The 21,328-nt window shown below is 41.0% G+C and overlaps 1 protein-coding gene across 1 annotated transcript; it reads left to right on the top strand.

Moving 5' to 3' along the window:
- Window positions 1-1,438: 1,438 nt before the first annotated feature.
- Window positions 1,439-19,779, top strand: LOC308260145 (guanylate-binding protein 6-like; the record flags this gene model as incomplete). The annotated part of the gene is made up of 9 exons (XM_080691466.1): window positions 1,439-1,628; window positions 6,628-6,755; window positions 13,082-13,191; window positions 13,349-13,545; window positions 14,757-14,993; window positions 15,683-15,963; window positions 17,418-17,630; window positions 18,859-18,961; window positions 19,499-19,779. The coding sequence occupies 9 exons, from the start codon at window positions 1,439-1,441 to the stop codon at window positions 19,777-19,779; spliced, it is 1,740 nt and encodes a 579-aa protein (XP_080547592.1).
- Between the last annotated feature and the right edge of the window lie 1,549 nt (window positions 19,780-21,328).

Raw genomic sequence — 21,328 nt, 5'->3', positions numbered from 1 at the left:
TCATTCCACCTCCTCGCCTTGGAAACTCCAAGCTCCTCCCAGGACTCATAATTATTTTTAGGGCAGCTCAACGTTTTTCCTCTGTAGTGTTCTTAAGTTAAATCAAATCTCACATGAGTTAATTACCAGTACACATGGATTTTTTCAAACATGTATTACTTACATAGTCTTATTTCTTTAGGATAATGCCAAATTATTCAGTGTTGATTCAGTATATACTATGTGCCCAGCAAGGGATCAAGCAGAGAGCAAGACAGATATGGTAACTTCAACTTTAGTGGAGTTAATCAAATTGTCATAAATAGTTACTACTAATTAGCGTTATGTTGTCTGCTATTTTCCTAGTTTTGATGGTTAGTGGGAGACACAGACATCTGTTCATATTTGAACAATATCTGGGATTTGGGGTAGCCTTCTGTACTTAACAGATCCTGTATGACATGTCCTGGTTTGAAGTCCTTTATGGAACAAATCCACCTCATCAAGTGTGGACAACTAACCTTACGATTTATGTAAAATAGTTGTAAAAATATTTAGGACACCTTTTTATTTCTCATGAATACACTGGATCTTAACTGACATGGTTACTTTAGTATCACCTTGAGAACAGGAGCAATACATGTAAATAATTATATCACAGGAAATGATCACAGTTTCTGTTGCAATACAAATGCATATCCAAAACATTTAAGTAAGTAGGACTTGGTACCAGGAATGAAAACAAGAAAGCACACTATTCAAAAGTAGGAGGAGAACTGGAGTCCTCCATGAATCCCAGACATGCAAGAGGAGCTGAGTCTAGAATACACTGAGTGGTTTGTGGCATGGGATCCTGACTCTGCGGGACCAAGAGGAGCCTGTTACGTCACATATATACACTAGAGAGTATGTTGATGGTAAAGGAGTGTGTGTAGAAAGTGCTGTGTGTGGCTGATCAAGGAGCACAGGGCTTAATCCATGTTGCCAGATGAGAGGTTTGAAGCACAGTATAGTAAAACAGACTTTCCTAGTTTTAAAAATTGGAATTTTCATTATTCACTATATAAATTCAAGCAAGTCCTTTGATTTTTTTAGACTTCATCTAGCACATATGGAACATGAATATAATTCTTACACCCACCAATGAGATGAAAAATGTAACATATATGTGACAGAGCTCAGTGGAATGTAGATTTTCAGAGTATGATAAGCATAGTGTACATTTTATTTTTACTATGGAAGTGAAACTTTGGAGAGGTGATGTCTACTAATTCATTACTGCCATCAACGGCGATTTTGATGGAGGGAGCCATGTGGGGGTTCGACAGTGCTATACGGCGTTTTGTGTTATAGAAAATGTAGAAGCCCTGCCAGCCCTCTGCTTTAAGCTTGAGAGAGAGAGAGAATTAATCTGTGATCTTATTTCCACTGAGAGGCTCCTGAACTTTTATAGGTCACCATGTCACATGGACCCACTATGCCGAGACCACTGTGTCTTGTGGAAAACAAGAACAAGCAGCTGTTGTTGAACCGGAGAGCCTTGAAGATTCTTGGTCAGATTTCTCAGCCTGTGGTGGTGGTGGCCATCGTGGGGCTGTATCGAACAGGAAAATCCTACTTGATGAACCGACTTGCTGGAGAAAAGCACGGTGAGTGAGTTCTGCCGGCCGGGCTCCTTACCTCCCTAATCTGTATCTCCTCAGCTCATCATCTCTCCTCTATGGTCACCAGAAGGGAGATTCCAAAGCTCTTGTCAAACAGATCTTCTAGTTCTAATTCTCTCCAGCAAAACTGCAACCTTTTCTTTTTCTGTGTCGGATTCTTTGATTTTGCTGTTTCAGCTTCCTATAAAAGGAAAATCAGTCATTATTAACTTGTTCTTACACTGAGCTCTTCAATGGTCCTTGCTCTGTTTTCCTATGTACTTTCTTCCAGTGAACTTGATATGGGTCCATATCAAGTAACAAGCCAATGTACTTGGTGTGGGTAATATTAAAGCTCTTCCAAGACTCCATACCTCATGACTACCACATCATTGTTTCTCTTTATTCCTCTTCAAGCAAAAATATTATCCTAATTTCTCCTTTCTCCTTTGTTTCTTCTCACTGCTCCCTTAAATTGACTCCTCTGATTTTGAAACCCCAAAGTTTCACTGAAGTACTTTGCTGAGTTTGCCAGTGACTCCCATCTTTTCTGACTCCACAGGTGTTTCTTTGCATCATTTTATTTTATTTTATTTTATTTTGTGGAGAAAATGGAATATTTATTTATTTATTTATTTATTTTAATTTATTATTTTTTTATTAATTTATTTTTTAAATTGGTGCATTGTAGTCATATATCAATCACATTGGAGTACAAGACTTGAGAGGATATACAAGCACACATCATCCAATTAGCCCTCCTCCAGCCCCCATCCCATTCCCTCCCCTTCCCTCCATCGCACGCTTCTTTGGTGATTTACTTTGATACATTTGTTTATGTACCTCCTGCGTTTTAAAGAGGCTCCATCCTCCAGCATTACATACCCTCTGATTGGTCACATTAGTTGCTTCACTATAGGGCCCTTTCTATAGCTCAACCTCTTCCTGTTGCCCTTTTCCTCCTAGTTATTGCTGATTAAGAGAAGCCTCTGATTTATATTTTCTGCGATATTTCTCTGTGCATGCTGCATTGCAAGTACTGATCCCACTCTTGATGGTCCCAATAGTGGCCTGGCTACTCAGTGGACTGATCCAGACCTCGCTGGCTCAAGCAGCGGCCTTGCCTCATGGGAGGCCCCAGTTCTGGTCTCGCTGGCCCCTGCACCAGTCTAACCCCTAAGCTGGCTTTGGTCCCGGCCTTGGAGGCCGCAGGAGTGAACTTGCCTCACGCCAGGCTCCGATGCTGGCCATTGGCCCCTGCACCGGCCTAACCCCTTGGCAGGATTCCAATCCCGGCCTCGGAGGCCCCAGCACTGGCCTAGCCTCACGGCAGGCTCCAATGCCGGCCTCATTGGCCCCAGCACCGGCCTAACCCCTCGGCAGGTTCTGTTCCTGGGTTAGGAGGCCCCAGCACTGGCCATGTCTCACGGCAGGCTCCAATGCCGGCCTCGCTGGCCCCAGCACCGGCCTAACCCCTCGGCAGGCTCTTATCCTGGCCTCGGAGGCCCCAGTACCGGCCTTGCCTCAAGGAAGGCTCCGATGCCGGCCTCGCTGGCCCCAGCACTGGCCTAAACCTTCGGCAGGCTCCGATCCCGGCCTCGGAGGCCCCAGCACTGGTCATGCCTCACGCCAGGCTCCGATGCCGGCCTCGCTGGCCCCAGCACCGGCCTAACCCATTGGAAGGCTGTTATCCTGGCCTCGGAGGCCCCAGTACCGGCCTTGCCTCAAGGAAGGCTCCGATGCCGGCCTCACTGGCCCCAGCACCGGCCTAACCCCTCGGCAGGCTCCGATCCCGGCCTTGGAGGCCCCAGCACTGGTCATGCCTCAAGGCAGGCTCCGATGCCGGCCTCGCTGGCCCCAGCACCGGCCTAAACCCTCGGCAGGCTCCGATCCTGGCCTCGGAGGCCCCAGCACTGGTCATGCCTCACGGCAGGCTCCGATGCCGGCCTCGCTGGCCCCAGCACCGGCCTAACCCCTCGGCCCTCGGCAGGCTCTTATCCTGGCCTCGAGGCCCCAGTACCGGCCTTGCCTCAAGACAGGCTCCGATGCTGGCCTCACTGGCCCCAGCACTGGCCTAACCCCTCGGCAGGCTCCGATCCCGGCCTCGGAGGCCCCAGCACTGGTCATGCCTCACGGCAGGCTCCGATGCCGGCCTCGCTGGCCCCAGCACCGGCCTAACCCCTCGGCAGGCTCTTATCCTGGCCTCAAGGCCCCAGTACCGGCCATGCCTCAAGGCAGGCTCCGATGACGGCCTCACTGGCCCCAGCACTGGCCTAACCCCTCGGCAGGCTCCGATCCCGGCCTCGGAGGCCCCAGCACTGGTCATGCCTCACGGCAGGCTCCGATGCCGGCCTCGCTGGCCCCATCATCGGTCTAACCCCTCTGCAGGTTCCAATCCCGGCCACGGAGGCCTCAGTAGTGGCCTTGCCTCACAGCAAGCTCCGATGTCAGCCACTGGCCCCGGTGCCCGCCTAACCCCTCAGCAGGTTCTGATCACTGTCTCTGTGGTTATTATTTCAAAGGTTCCAGTTGTAATGTATCAGATCTCTGCCTCCCCCGAGTATTGGCCACTGGCATTGCCACTGCCTCCACTGTTTCAAATCCTTCCCAGGCTCTTTTTCCACTCTAAATGTTGTCCAGTGTTCCTAAGCATGCGTGATGGTATTATTCGACATTTGGTGTAATTTCTCCAAAAAAATAAAGTTGGTAAGATCCGGTTTCTGCTTCTCCTGAATACAAGTCTCCACCACCATCGCGGAGAACTCTTTCAACACCGCATTTCTCCTTGGTCTCCGCTAAACTCTCTCCTTACAGGTGATGTCTGAGATTCTTAACAATATAGAGAAATAGCAGTCCTCTTTCACGGCGAATTTTTCCATAAGTTCCAGTGCATTTAGATAAGTTTTGTCTGCATCTCCAGTGTCCTGTCATCCATAACGGCTTTCTTACCTCCTCTCCGATATTTTTCTTTATCTTTTTCTGTTCTGGGCCCGGTTTCTCCAGGGGTCTGGCGTGCTACGCGCAGTTCGGCCGGGACCCAGAGTCCCGCGACCCGGCCCCGGCTTTTGTGCGCCGTGCGCGACCCCCGCCCAGAACCCAGCTTCTTACTGGGCCCGGTTTCTCCAGGGGCCTGGCGTGCTATGCGCAGTTCGGCCTGGGGCCCAGAGTCCCGTGACCCGGGCCCCCTCTTTGCATCATTTTAGCCCTCTGCCAGGCACCATCTCTCCAGCTTCACTCCTGTGTTTGGAGATACTTTCCTTCCTTCTCATCCGTGCACCACACTCTCTGAGCTTCTTCCTGTTGCTGAGTCTACTTTTGCTTTGTCTTATCCCCACCCTCAAAGATTGGAAGTCCTTCCAGGATGGGGCCTGGGAAGCCTTTCTTTTTTAAATTAATTAATTACTGGGGTTTATATTCATAGGCATTCTACCTCTGAAATATGCCCCTAGCCTTATTTTATCTTTTATTTTGAGACAGGATCTCACTAAGTTGTGAAGGACCTCTCTGATTTGCTGAGACTGGCAGGAAATTTGCAATTATCCTGTCTCAGCCTTCCAAGTACTGGGATTACAGGCATGTGCCCCTGTGCCAATTTATAGCTTCTTTGTTCTTCTTCCTTTTTTTTTTTTTTCAGTAGTGGGGATGGAACCCAGTGGCATTTTACCTCTGAGCTACACCCCCAGCCCTCTTTTTATTCTTTATTTTGAAACAGGGTCTCACTAAGTTGCAGAGGGCCTCACTAAGTAGCTGAGGCTGTCCGCGAACTGCGATCCTCTAGTCTCAGTCTCCCGAATGCTGGGATTACAAGGGTGTGCCACCACGCCTGGCTTATTTCAGGACTTTATATTCTATATTCTGGAAATCCTCAGATTTTCAGACTATTTGTTCCCTTTACATGTCTTGTAAGTCAAACAACCATTCAGTTTATTTCTTTTTGAAAGTTGTAAAATTAAAGTGATCATGCTCAAACTACATGTCTTTCCCAATACCTACTCTTAAACCCAAATGAAACTAATCACCACAAAGCAACTAGAAGCACCCTATGCTTTCTTCTTTTGAACAATATGTACCTCTTCCCTGCCACTCCATCTCCAAACCTTACATGTTCAGTGGGCTTATTTCCCACCTATCTTCTTGTTTCTCTTACTAAACACTGTTAAAATAATTCTTTCTCCATTTCTGTGGTAAGCCACCCTGATCCTATGCTAAACCACTGTTATATTTTGGCTAAAATGCTTGCTTTTTGCTTAAGTATTTGTGTGTTTTCACTCTGATCCTGTAAAATCCATCATCAGTGTAGGTGTTTTTATTACCCTTTTAAGTTGCCATTAGACTCATATACTTTTTAATTTCCAATGTAACTTTAAAAAGCATACTTTAAAACTCTATTCTTTCCTTTCCATATCCCTGTCCATAAAAATAAGACTACACCTAGTTGGCCCTAAGCTGATTATATTTTAGCAGTCTTAGCATCCAAGACCTTTAGCCCAAAGGGAAGATATTTCTGATTTAGTCAGAGCTCTGTCTACCGATCCTTGAACATATCTGCAGTTCTTGGAAGATAATAGTTTTTAAATGGATAGTTATTAACTAAATTGCTTTGTTTATTCCACAGATAATAGAAAGTTCTTGATTGATTAGAATATATTCAACTAGCTGCTTTTGGAAGTCAGGATGACTGAACAATTAAAAATCAAAGCTTCCTTCTGTGCACCATGCCTTTTCTCTCATCTAGTGTACTGGTGGTCACATGGACATGAATACAAATTTTCTTAAATTGCAAAATTGAATTAGCAATTATGAATAAATTAGTTTAAAATGTGGAAGAGGTCTACAGATAAAGATATGAGGTGTTTAGAGGACACAACGTTGCACATTCTCTATAAACTAGAGAAAGTGCCATCTTGTTTGACGAACACTTACCATCCTTTAAGTTTGATTTTTCAGCTGATGAGCTTCTTGGACTTTGCTCGCAGTGTAAGTTGCAGTCTACTCTTCCTTGCAGGTTTCCAGCTAGGCTCCACAGTGCAATCGGAAACCAAGGGCATCTGGATGTGGTGTATGCCCCACCCCTCCAAGCCCAAGCACACCCTGGTCCTTCTGGACACAGAGGGTCTGGGAGATGTGGAAAAGGTAAGGAGGAGAGTCTCATACAGATCCCTTGTGTTCTGGATTCTCTTTTTATCTTTCCATGATAGCTTTAAGTTTAACTTCTGTGTCCCTCTCCTGAAATCCAGAAATTTTGCTAGATGGATCGAAGCTTACTTTGGTCTCTGCAATCATATCATCACTGTTAGGACATAGCTCTATCTCAATAATTTTCCACTTAATCTTTCCCAGGACAGTCAACCTTGGTGGTTTTCCTGTCCTGTTCTTTTGCACGTGGTAAAGATTGCTCAGTGAGAAGCCAGTTCTCTCCCATTTTGCCTTGTTAAAGATTACTCACAAACATGTGCAGATTTTTGTGTGCATTGCAGATCCCTTCCATGTAAATAAAAATTTGCTCCCCTAATCCTTATTTATCTTAGTTCCTTTAGTCATTCAACCTGAAAGATGAGGCATGTTCGGTAAAACCTTTTATTCCTGGGAGGTGAATTAAAGAATTGTATCCATTTTAATAATCCTTTATTGAGTAGCTGAGCCATAAGAGTTTGGCCTAGTACGAGAGATGTGGATGAACAAGGTAAAGGTCTTACTCTCTAGCATCCTTCGACCCTGTTGAGACTGCGCACAAATCTGCTGTGATTCCAGGTGATCTTGTTTTGATGTGAGCAAGGTGATTTTACTATGATACAGACTAAGAGGTATATATGAACAGGCGGGAGGTATTTATTATAGGTTTTAGGTTGCTTATCTCTGCTTTTTCCTCATTTTCTCCTTATTTGTAGATTAAATTGAAAACTTCCATTGGCTCTCATTTTTTCCCAAGAAGTAGATATTGTATCTTTAACCTGTAAAACAACACACCATACTGGCATGTTGGTCTATCTTTTTTTTTTTTTTTATGGTACTTGGGGTGGAACCCAGGGGCTTTTCTGCCTCCAGCCTGCACTCCCAGACCTATTTTTTATATTTTATTTGGAAACAGGGTATCACTAATTTGCTGAGAGCCTCACTAAGTAGCTGAGGCTGGCTTTGAACCTGTGTGATCCTCCTGTCTCAGCCTCCCAAGCATGGGGATTACAGGCATGCGCCACCATGCCTGGCCATCTTGTAATCACAGTACTTGGGAGGCTGAGATAGGAGGATTTCAGGTTTAAGGCCAATCTCTGCAACTTAGTAAAACCCTAAACATCTTAGTGAGAAGAAGCTATTTCAAAATAAAAAATGAAATATGGCTGGGGGTGTAGCTTGGAAGTAAATGTCCCTGGATTCAATTCCCAGTAAAAACACACACACACACACACACACACACACACACACACACACACACAAAATAAAGGAATAAAAAAAATCCCACTGAAGATACAATCATAGTGGCAAAAACTATATTTGTTTTTCCTAACTCCAAATTTTCTGGTCATATTTAATTACTATTTTTTTCAGTACTAGGGATTGAACCACTAACCTGTGATCCTCCTGTACTTGAACCTCTCAAGTACTAGGATTACAAGTGTGAGACACCATGTCTGACTTCAATTAATTTTTAAATAATTAGAATTTGGGAAATGCAGTCTACTAGCCATATTTCTCCTTTTCAATTATGTATATTTTGATATTTAGATTTCAATATTTTTATTTCCTTAAGGAAATTCAAAGACACCAAAAATTTACAGGAATGGATTGCTGGATGCAGTATTTTAGGCAACAGAAAATAAAATTATCACTCTTCAAGGTTTTTTTATAATTCTGCAAAAGAGCTTACTGTGAGTCCATATTTTCTCCATGTATCCTCTACTGTGTGTCAAGAAGAGCCACTTACTCCACACTTCTGATTTTTTTTTTTTTTTTTTGGGTGTGTGTGGTACTGGGGATGGAACTCAGGAACATTCTAACTCTGAACGACACTCCCAGCCCTATTTTTTATTCTTTATTTTGAAACAGGGTCTCACTGAATTGCAAAGGGCCTCACTACGTAGCTGAGGCTGTCTGCAAACCGTGATCCTCCTGTCTCAGCCTCCTTGGTGTAAAACCTGCACTACCACGCCCAGCTATTCTAATTTTGCTTCTGCAAGTTTCTCTGCTTGCATATTTCTTTTGTTTCCTCAACTCCACATTATCCAAACCTTTTAACACTCAGAGCAATATTTCCCAGAAAATTTATCACATGCAGCCATTTAGTAATTCCAATAGCTTTTGTTCCTTTGATGCATTCATTATTGTCATTAAAATGAAAAGTTATTATTATGACTTCATTTTAAAACTCAGATCAATTACTAATGTGTAATTACTTTTAATATATTATATTCGTTGAATTTGTATTTTCATGAGTATAATACCATGAGATAATTATACTCAGTATAAAATTGTCATATTTTCTTAGCTTCCGAATAATTTTGCAAGGTGTGGAACATTTTCTAGTAAGAACAAATATTTAACTTCTTCAGATTCAATGTAAATGCTTAACTGTGACTGATGTTATATAGTGTATATTATATATGTAATATATAATTATATATGTAATATATAATATACACTATATATACACTATATAATATAATATATATACTATATATACACTATATATATACACTATATAATATAATATACATATAATACTATATATACACTATATATACACTAATATACATATAACATATGTATATTATATTATTATTATTTTTTTTTCTTTTTTTTAAACTTTTTATTGGTGCCTTGTCGTCATACATCTTTCTGGAGTACAAGATGATAGAGGCATACATGCACACATCACTCAATTAGCTCAATTTCTTCCCCATTCCCTCCCCCTCCCTCCTTCTCATGTTTGCTTCAGTGATTGACTGTGATCTTTTGTTAATGTACATCATGAACATTATAGAATTTCCCTCTTCCCCTTCCATCCCCTCAGGTCACTTTATTTGTTCATCTATAGTATCCCCTTCTTCATCTAGAGTTCCTCCTATGACCCATTTTCTCCCTAGCTTTCTCATATTTGGGAGAGCATTCGATTTCTTTTTTTTTTTTTATTGGTGCACTGTATTCATACATCATAGTAGGATACATATTTTTGTAGACATACATGCACACTTTTCCCAGTCAGCCCCCACCCAATCCCCACCCAATTCTCTCCCTATCCCTCCCTCCCATGCTTGGCTTAGTAGTTGACATCTAGTATTATAGCAATTTACTAAAATTAAAAATGATAATCTCACATAACAGTTTCATTTGTCTGATACCAAGCTTTTGATGACTTAAAGATAACATTTCAATATTTCTTTTTGCTTTCTTTCTTACCAGAGAATATTTTTTTCTATTTTTTAGGTGAAACTATCATATATTTATATATTTATTTTTCAGAAAAAAATCTATCCTAATATGGAATATGGACTCTAGGTACCCAAAATGATCTTGAAAAAGAACAAAGCTAGAAGATATATATTTTCTGATTTCAAACCATATAAAGCTACAATAATTGAAACAGTGTAGTACTATTCTAAAGGCAGATATATAAACCATTGGAGTTAAATAAAAGCCTAGAGCTAAATTCTTCCCTATATTGTCAAGTTATTTTTGACAAGGTTTCCATGAACATTTGGTGGTGGAAATGATAATCTTTTAACTAAATATTGTTAAAAAATAATAATTACATGGAAAAGAATAAAATTGGACCCTTACCTACTCCCATATACTAATATTAACTCAAAATAGATAATAGACCTAAATACAAATCTTAAGACTATAAACTTTTAGGAGAAAATCTGGGTCATAAAACCTCACAACATTGAAATTGACAGTGATTTCTTGGTTATGATTTCAATGACACAGGCAACAGAGGAGTATACAGACTCCCTAAAAAGTAAAAAAATAAAAAAATTGTATATGCAAAGACAATGTAAACAGAGTTAACAGTTACTAATAGAATGGGATAAAATATTTCCAATTGCTATATCTGAAGGTATATTAATATTCCAACTAGAAATCCTAAAAATTAACAACAATAAAGGCAAACAATACCATTTAGAGATAGGTAAAAGACTAACATAAATAATGAATCTCCACAGATAACCAATCTTAATTGTCTGTTGGATGGAAACTCTTGTTTCTCTGGTTCTGGTGTGTGTTACCTATTTCTTCTTTGTAGTTAATCTCTGAGTATTTTCTCTAGTGCTGGTTTTGAAGACATAAATTCCTTCAGTTTCTGTTTGTCATGGAAGCTTCTTATTTCCTCATCTAATTTGATAGAAAGTTTTGCTGGGTAGGAAATTTTTGGCTGGAAGTTGTTTTCTTTCAGAGTTTGGAATATGTTACTCCAAGCTCTTCTGGCTCTCATGACTTGGTTTGGGAAGTCTGGAGTGATTCTAATTGGTTTGCCTCTGAATGTCACTTGGCCCTTTGTTTTTGTTGCCTTTAAGATTCTCTGCTTGGCTTCCACATTGGTCATTTTGACAATTATGTGGCGTGGGGATCCTCTTCTCCGATCCTGTCTAAAGGGAGTTCTATAAGTTTCCTGGACCTTTGTATCAACCTCTTGCTCTATGTTTGGAAAATTTTCTGCTATTACTTCTTTGAAGAGATTGTTGATCCCTTTGGTTTCACTTTCTTTTCCCTCCTCTATTCCAATTATTCTTAGGTTAGCTCTCTTAAAATGGGCCCATATTTCTTCAATATCAGATTCCTGCTGTCGGATATTTTTTTCTAGATTAGAAACTATGCGTTCATTTTTGGATTGCTCATCTTCTAAGAGCGAGATTCTGTTCTCCATGTGTTCTAATCGGTTGTTTGTGCTTTGAATTGAGGCCTTTACTTCATTAATTGCATCCTTTATCTCTTTTTGGCTCTCTCTGAGTTCTTTTCGAAGCACCTCTATTATTTCTACAGTTATTTTCCTGATTTGATCTTCTAGAAATCTCTGATTTTCTGTTTTATCGGGTTCTGATGTTGTGGGGTTGTGGGCATTAATTGCTCCAGTATTATTCCTCTTTCCCATTGATTTCCGATCAATGTGCCTTCTCTGGGTTCTTCCCTTGGGTCACTATGACTTCCCTTAAGGTGTTCTGGATCTCGAGTCAGTAGTATCTCGGACCCCACTACTCCTTTACTGGGTTTTATCACAGAGTCTCCGACCCAGAGAGTCGATAGAGGCTGCTTTAGACTGTGGGGGGTGCCAGGTTGCACATTCTCCTATGGTGTGATATCTCTGCCACCGCCCCTCCCCCACTGGGTCAAGTCCCAGGGAGTACAGTACTGGGATTTCTCCTCTGTGGCCCGCAATTTGACTCACTGTTCTTGAATACGCAGATGTAGCTGTACTGGCCTCGCTGAATTCGCTGCTGCTGCCGCCGGTGGCAATATGGCGCCGCTGCTACGCCCTCGGCTATAGGGCTGGCGTTTTTCTTCTTGTTTTTGATTTCTACTCTGAATCCCTGCAGCGTGTGCTGAGCTCGGCCACTGGGAGCTTTAGATGCTCTCTGCGCGGAGAAATCCCGCCTAGCTGTTCCGCAGTGGCTCACCTCGGCTTGCTGTAGCCGTCCGTTGAGTTCGCCGGTGCCTCCGGCAGTATGGCGCTGCTGCCGCGTCTGCCGCGTCCTCGGGCGCGAGGCCGGTGTATCTCCTCTGTGGCTCTGTTCTCAGTCTGCTTTCTCTCTGGAGCCTGGTGATTTTTTGTTTCACTGGTGATGGTGTTTTCTGGCTATGAAAGGCGCTGATTTTGTGGTAATGGAGATTTGTTGTTAGCGGGGCTCTTAAGCCCCGCTTTTCTCGGTCGCCATCTTCCCAGAAGTCTGTATATTATATTATATAGTGTATATTATATATAATATATAATATACACTATATATACACTATATAATATAATATATATACTATATATACACTATATATACACTATATAATATAATATACATATAATACTATATATACACTATATATACACTAATATACATATAACATATGTATATTATATTATATAGTGTATATTATATAGTGTATATTATATAGCCACCTCATTAAGAGTCTATAATAATTATCAACAGCAAGTGAAGTGAGCATATGGTATCAATTATTATTAAGCTTAATGGCTCATCAGATACTATTTTTTCTATATGTATTATATTATTTCCATTCTGACAAACAAAAGTATCTTAAAGAAACTTTTGTTTGAATTCTTTCATAAATGAAACTGGGGTCACAAGACAAGTCATTCTCAAAGCTGAGATTGGACTTTGTTCTGTTTTGAAGGTGTTTTCTTTGTATAAACATTGTGCTGTCCGTAATAACAAATGAAAAAAATGATTCAATGAAAAACTGAAAGAATATGGAAAAAGAACAATGTGAGTGGCTTGGTTCAATATATTTTCTAGGCTGATCCTAAGAATGACTTGTGCATCTTTGCCCTGGCCGTGCTTCTGAGCAGCACTTTAGTCTACAACAGCATGGGCACCATCAGCAATGATGCCTTGGAGAAGCTACAGTATCCTTTCCAGTCTCACTGAAGAATTGATGGAAGCAGAGACTTTTACCTTTTGATTGTATAGCCTTTAGTGAAGCAGGGAGGATCCAGGGCAAAAGAGAATGTTACAATGAAGAGGGAATTGGTTGGCAGCTCCTTTTCCTAAGCAGAGTCTTAGTTATGTTGTGGAGCTCACAGAACTCATCAGAGCAAAGTCCTCCCCAAGATCTGATGGAATGGAAGATTCCACCGAGTTTGTGAGTTTCTTTCCAGACTTCATCTGGACTCTTCGGGATTTCACTCTGGAGCTGAAGTTTAATGGTCGTCCCATCACAGAAGATGAGTACCTGGAGAAAGCCTTGCTGCTGATTCCAGGTATCGGAGCATCATCTGGGTAGGGGGCAGTCTAGTAAGGCTGGATGTCTGCTGAACACTATCATCGTCTTTGGGGTTGCATTTGTACTTGGGACAAATCCAGGTCTAAAGAAATGGTAACTTGGCTCTCTTGTTGTTTCTTGATAACTTTTAATAACTAGAGTCAGAGAGTGTAGGGCCTTAATGTGTACAGAGATTATTCCAGACCAATTTGCCCTTAAAGTAATTTGTATCTTAGCATCCAGATTATAGTGGGTACTAAATCTTTTCAATGTCCTGACATTTCTGTTTCTTATTTGGAGTGTCTCTTTTTGTGTTGAAAAAAGCAATTTACTAGGTAATTGTTAGACATAGAATTATAAAGAAGAACCCATTTTACTCAGTGGTAATTTACTCTTCTTGAGGAACTGTATAGAACAATCACTCTTTGGTTATTGGCTAGTTATATCCTCCATAAAAAGGATGTTTATTCTCTAAATAAACGTATAAAACTCCTTTCAGTCTATACTTTTTCAGTATTTTGGGTGTCTACCAGGTCCTTCACTTCTGTTTCTTGATCATATCATTCTTTTCATGCTAAAATGAAATTTGCTATTTAATTAAAAACATGTTGATACTATTTTAAGGTAATATATTATTTGATTGTATTGCATTTAGGTAGGTAAGCATGATAAAATCCATGAGTTTATTAAATAGTGGTCCATCCTATAAATTTCTTTTAGGTAGCCTTGAGGGTTTATATTAAAAACATTTTTAGTTTATAAATCCTTATGTATAGCAATCAGCATGTTTTCCTCGACTGAACACTTGTTATCTGTCTTGTGTTGTTATTCTTTGTTTGTAGCACCTCTTCATTAAGTCCTACACTTGACCATCAGTTATCAGTAAGCTTAAACCAGAAACTGATATGTGACCATTCATTAATTAAATCTCCTTATAAAGATCTGAAAGATCAAACATCATTCTTGGTCCTGTGGATACCAGCATAAGTGTTTTTTTTTTTTTTTTTTTTTTTTTTTTTTACCTGAGGAGTTGTCTCTCAGAGACACATCACTGGTATGAGTTTGATTTGCATTGAAACACTGAAAGAGCATGAAAAATGAGATCCATAAGTACAGAGATGCTTAAAATAAACAATTCCCAGTCATAAAAATCTCTGGCTGTCTTGTCCCAAGTCTGTACCTTCTGTAATTGTTTTCTCTTTTCCTCAGGTGCCAGTCTCAAAGTTAACACATGCAGGGCGTGTATTAGGCGTTTCTTTCCAAATCGGAAGTGTTTTGTCTTTGACCGACCAAAATATGAAAAGGAGCTCCTAGCACGTATTGAAGATGTGCTGGAAAATGAACTCGATCCTGCATTCCTAGAACAATCGAAAAATTTCTGCTCCCACATCTTCAGCCATGCGAAGACTAAGACCCTCAGGAAAAAAGTCAAGGTTACTGGGAACCGTGAGTCTCCAGTTCTGAAATTATATTTCTGTGTGGCCCAATATGTTTAATATTTAATCATCATACATATTGCAGAGTAGCTTTGTTTCTTTCTGTAGAGAAGTGTGTATTTATTAATATTCATATACCACATGTTAATGTGTGTTTTCTTGTCTGCACTTTACAATTTCCTTTCCAAAACCTCAAACATTATCACAGGTATTAGAGGTTTCCACATATACAAAGGGCTATATCTTGGATGTAATATCAGTAACAGGGTCAAAACACTAAACACATCATCTTTTTATGGGATGTCCTGTAAGTTAAATGATTTTTTAAGGAAACTCTAGGAGTTAAAGCCAGGGCGCCAGCATGGTGGAGTGTGTTGAGAACTTTCTTTCAGCTTAGAGACTGTTGACTTCTTGCTGTGTTCTCACTTGGTGGAAGGGGAAATTCACTTTCTGCAGTCTCTTCTGTAAGGACACTAATCCCAATCATGAGAGTTCTGCCCTTTGACCCAATCATCACAACAAAGGTTCCACCTCTTAATTCCATCACTCTGGTGGTTAAAATTAGACCTTATGAATTTTGGAGGGACCTAAGTCTTCAGCCCACTACACTGTGTGTGTTGTTTTAGAATCATCATCTCAGATCTTTGCATTCTATTTAGTGAGAACTTGATATTTATCTCTTTTGCCTGCCTTATTCAGAGCTGGGGACCCTGCTGAAGACTTACGTGAATGCCATCAACAGTGGGGCGGTGATTTGTCTGGAGAATGCCGTGAGCACTCTGGCCCAGTGTGAGAACACAGCAGCTGTGCAGAAGGCGGCTGAGCATTACAGCAAGCAGATGGCCCAGCGGGTGATGCTCCCCACAGACACACTCCAGGAGCTGCTTGATGTGCACACAGCCTGTGAGAGGGAGGCCCTTGCAATTTTCATGGAGCACTCCTTCAAGGATAAGAACCGGGAGTTCCAGAAGAAGCTGGTGGTACTAACCCAACTTTCTTGATCCCTGTCCTTTTGGAATGAGGCTTAGATAACCATTTAAATTCCAGGGTTGTTTGTATCCCTCTCATGATATAATCTGGAGTGTGTGTGTGTGTGTGTGTGTGTGTGTGTGTGTGTGTGTGTGTGTTTGACAAGGCTTTGCGAGTTACACCACACATTTTCTTTAAAAGCTAAACTTTAGAGCCAGGTGTTCTGGCGCACGCTTGTAATCCCCGTGCTTGGGAGGCAGACAGGAGGATTGCACAGGTTCGAAGCCAGCCACGCTGGTTTAAGAGACCCTGTTTCCAATTTTTAAAAAGTATAAAAAAGGTCTGGGAGTGTAGCCCCAAGGTAGAAGGGCTTCCAGGAACCCCAGTACCACCAAAAAAAAAAAAAAAAAAAAAAAAGCTAAACTTTAATTTTTTCTACCACAATCAAATCATCCCCAAACAATCCATCATGTGCTTAGGAGCCTAAAACAGTTTACTTATTAGCACAATAGCACTTCACCTATTAGAATAACAGTTCCTTTATCATGTACTTATTAGCTGGCAGTTTCTTAAGTCAGATCTCTGCAGATTATCTGGGTGCTCTGCTGAAAACAGCAGTCTAATGGCCTCATTCTAATCTGGATGCCCTGGGAAGCTCTTCCACCTTCAAACAGCAGGACTACATTCTAACCTTCCTTGTTTTTGGTATTTCTAATTTCTTCTTCTGCCCTAGCCAGAGAAAACTGCTTTAATGAGCTCGTGTGATTGGGTAATGCTCAATAGGATACTGTTCATTTATTAAAGTCAGCCTGTGCTATATAAAATAATGTAAATCATAAAATTAATGTGCATCATCACAGGCCCAGGGTGTGGACGCCAAGGGAGAGGATTTGTAATTCTGTGACTAGACCCACCTTTCTGGGATGGACCTAAAAGTGACAAAATTCTTTTAGTTCACATTGTACAAATCCATCTGGACTATAATTTACAAGTACAAACAAACAAACAAAACATCTTTTTCTGCATCCTCACATATTCAAACTCTCACTGAAAGAGATCTGAAGGATTCAAAACTCTGTTCAGAACATCCCTAACTCATTCCTGAGGAGTGGGTTCGCCATATGTATATTTTATACACAGCAATCCACATTCTCTAAGGAAATTGTGCTTCTAGATGGAATTTGACTATTTTTCACCATTAGGGTTTGGGTCCCTGTTATTCATATAAAGTTTTATGTCATCCAACGCCATCTTTTTGCATATATCAAGCCTGAGCCCAGGGGAGTTAAGGTACTTTGCAGAATCACACAAAATTGACCAAACCTGTGACTATAGTAAGTCGCCTGGCTCCTTTCCATGCACCAGTCCACAGTGAGGCTGTTGAACTGCTTCTTTCTAAAGGATCCCAGTTGGACCTTCCTTCTAACGGCTTCTTTGTACTATATTTCTTTACATTCCATGCCAGGAAGCCATAGAGGAAAAGAAGAAAAATTTCTTGCTGCAAAATGAAGAGGAATCCATTAAATACTGTCGGGCTCAGCTGGAGCAGCTTTCAAAGTCCCTGGAGAAAAGAAGGAGAAGAGGAGATTTCTTTGTACCAGGAGGCTACAGTCTCTACCTAGAAGAAAAGAGGAAGGTTGAACAGGACTACAGTCAAGTGCCAAGGAAAGGAGTGAAGGTGAGGAGCAGGAGAGGGGGGATGGCCAACGGAGTAAAGTCAGGGGGTCTTTGTTTCTGCTCCCGAAAATCACTTGTGATTTTATTTTTGGTTTTGATGTCTGTGACTTTGGTGCCAAAAAAAAATCATTGCAAAAGCCACTGTCAAAGGACCCTTTTGCTGTTTTCTTTTAAAGGTTTTAGTTTCAGGTCTTATGTTTACATATTTAATCTATTTTTAGTTGGTTTTTATGTATGGTGTAATGCTAGGGTCCACTTTCATTGTTTTCCTGGCTCTGTATTCTATTCCATTGGTCTTTGTGTGTTTTTATGGCAGTACTATCCTGTCTTGATTACTAAATAATATCACTATACATGTATTAATGTATATGAAGGAAACTTTGTAGTATTTAAAAAGTTCTGTCAATTGTACTACATAGGTGAACTGGGAGGACGTTATGTTAAGTAAAATAAGGCACAGAAAGAAAAGTACTATATGACTCACTTATGTGGCAAAAGCCAAACCAAAAGAATAATACGGGCTTCAAATTCATGTTGAGATAGAGTGGTGATTACCATGAGCTGGGCGTGGGAGAAAGGGGAGAGACTGGTAGAATATACAAGCATACAGTTGTAAGATGAGTAAGTTCTGGACATGTACACTGAGGTGATTATAGTTAAAACAATCTGTTGTATACCTGAAAGTCACTAACAGTACCTCGCATGTGTTCTCAAAAGAAAAGTGTAACTGTGAGGCTGTGAAGTAATGGATATGAAAATTATCTTGATCATAGAACTCACTTAATAATGTTTACAGTATCAACCTATCTTGTTATATCCCTTAGACATGTACAATTTTTTTTTGTTCTCAGCAAGGCTGACAAAACTCAGAAGGCAACCTAGAAAAGGTTTCTGACACAGAAAGTAGGAGACAAAAATTGAAGGACCTATAGATATTATGCTAATTGAGAAAGGAGAAAACAGCATCCAGGCAGAAGAGAAAATGTGTGCAAACATCACAAATGATTTAAGCAGGGCTGGTGGGCAGCATCACTGGGGAGGAAGCTGCTGTTGAAGGTTTTCTGGTGTCACTGAGATTGGACTTCATATCGTGGCCACAGAAGGAAAGGAGCCTCTATGGGATCTTAAGAAACAATCAAATCCTAGAGTCAGATTTGTGATTTCATAAATTTTCTCATCTGAAGATTGGATCTTTACTAACAAGTATTTGCTTCTTCTTGGCTCTCCAGGCAAACCATGTCCTGCATTGCTTCCAGCAGTCACAGGCTGCTACAGAGGAATCCATTCGGCAGTCAGATAAAGCCCTTACAGATGCAGAGAAGGCCACAAAAGGTACAGGGGTTCAAAGGTCTGGAAAGGTTGGGTAGGTTCCTGTACAGACCTCTGACTCACTGGACAGAAAATTCTTCCTGAACAAGGAGTTTCCTCCTCCTGGGATAGCATGCTCTGCTGAATCTGAGAACAACCAGGGGGTCAGGGTTGCACATCCAGCCCATCAGTTTTCCATCACATTCACAAACACTCTTGTTGGCATCGCTAAAGGGAGAATTTGGAGAACTCCCTTCCTCTTTTTTTGGTGGTACTGGGAATGGAGCCCAGGAGCATTGTACCTCTGAGCTACATACACCCCCAGCCCTATTTTTCAGCCTTTTTATTTTTGAAACAGGGTCTCACTAAGTTGTGAAGGGCCTAAGTAGCTGAGGCTGTCTGCGAACCGTGGCCTCTGCCTCCCGAATTCTGGGATTACAAGCATGCACCACCATGCCCTGCCCTTCTTCCCTTTTCAAAATTGGTTTGGTCTTTGATCTCTGAAGGGTAGAGATCAGGCTTAACTATTGTTTCTTCCTCTCTAAACCCTTTGTGGATCAGCTGAGCAGGCCAAGAGGGAGGCAGCTGAGAAGGAACTGGAGTTGCTAAGACAGCAACAGAAGGAGCAGCAGCAGCAACAGAAGGAGCAGCAGCAGTTGAAGGAGGTTATAGATGGAAGCCTCCAGGAACACAGGAAGCAACTAGCAATGAAAGTGGCATGGGAAGTCAGAGGACTTCAGAAAAGACTTGAAAACACACTGGAGCATGAGCTGAAGGTGAGTCAGGTGGTGCCCGAGGAACAACGCCCTGGCTCCTCAGAAAGGGAAGACCCACCATGTTAAGCAAGGGTGTGGTTCCAAAGGGTAAGTATTTCACTCAGACCTTAGGTACACCTGGATGTTGTGGAAGCCTGTAAGTTTACAGGACTCCAGCACCTTGTGCAGTGATAGTCTTTGGAGGTACAAATACTGTCTGCGTGGTGAATTGATGTCTGTAGAGATTATAGGACAGTCTTACTGTCCCACAATTGAATAGGACCTCAGTGCACCAGTCCTTGGGATTCCTGGCACAACTATCAGAGAGACCTGAAACAGATCCATCTGGTGTGCATTCCTCAGATTTGGCCAGATACAAAATGAACAGTGTTAAAAGCTCAGAATTTCCCCCAGGTGTTTCCATATCTTCCTCATTCATCTGCTAGAAATAGAGTGAAATGAACCTTTGTGTCATCCTGGAGCTTAACAACCAGTGTTCTCCACAAGCTCAGCATTTCCTGTTGTTTGTTACATTATTATAGCCATGACACCTCAGGTCTTTTTTAAAGGGTTTTAAGATTATAAATGATAACATATATTATTTCTCCAAATTAATGGAAATCCCCATGATCCTTTCTTTTTTTGGCCTTTTATAAAGGGTTTTAAGATTATAAATGACAATATATAATATATATTATTTATCTAAATTAATGGAAATCAGCATGATTTTTTTTTGTTGTTGTTCTCTTTTTGATATTGGGGTTTGAACTCAGGACCATTCTACCTCTGAGCTATCCCCCAGGCCAATCTTTTATTTTGAAATAAATAAAAAAGTAGAAAGTTGCTAAGTTGCTGAGGGTCACTGTCAACCTGTGACCCTCCAGTCTCAGCTTCCCATGTCTGAGACTGTAAATGTGTGCCACTGTCCCAACTATCATGGTATTTCTATACACGCAGGTACTATGCATTAGGACATGACCATCCGTTACCCTCTACCTTCTTAGTCTGTCTCTTTTCCCTTCCCATCTACATTCCCAGTTTCTGATATTCTCTCTCTTTCTCTTATTTAGTTTCCACATATGACAGAGAACATGCAATTCTTGCCTTTCTATGTCTGGTTTGTTTTTCTTAAAATGATGTTCCAATTTCATCCACTTTCCTACCAATTACCAGGATTTTATTCTTCTTTATGGTTGAATAGTATTCCAGTATGTGTGTGTGAAAATGTACACTGTATCTTCTTTACCCAATCATCTATTCATTGGTACTTGGTCTAGTTGCATTTACACTGGTTGAACATTTTTCATATATTTATTGGCCAGTTGTGTTTCTTCTGTGGGGAAGTTTCTTTTTACATAATTTCCTCTTTTTAAAAATCTTTTTGTTGTTGTTGTTTTGTTACTTGGGGTTGAACCCAGGGGTATTCTACCTCTAAGCCACATACCCACCACTATTTTATTTTGAAACAGTGTCTTGCCAAGTTACTGAGGCTGGCCTCAATTCTGCTATCCTCTTGTATCAGCCTCCCAAGTACTGGGATTATAAGCATGAACCACTAGGCCAGCAACCTGGATATTTTAAATTTGATTTTCTTTATTTTTTTTGCTAAATTTTCTGAGTTATTTACATATTTTGG

This window comes from Muscardinus avellanarius, assembly GCF_963383645.1.
Source record: "Muscardinus avellanarius genome assembly, chromosome: 3".
Classification (NCBI taxonomy): Eukaryota; Metazoa; Chordata; class Mammalia; order Rodentia; family Gliridae; genus Muscardinus; species Muscardinus avellanarius.
Note: the sequence above shows the minus strand (reverse complement) of the source record. Positions and strands in the feature narration are given on the sequence as shown.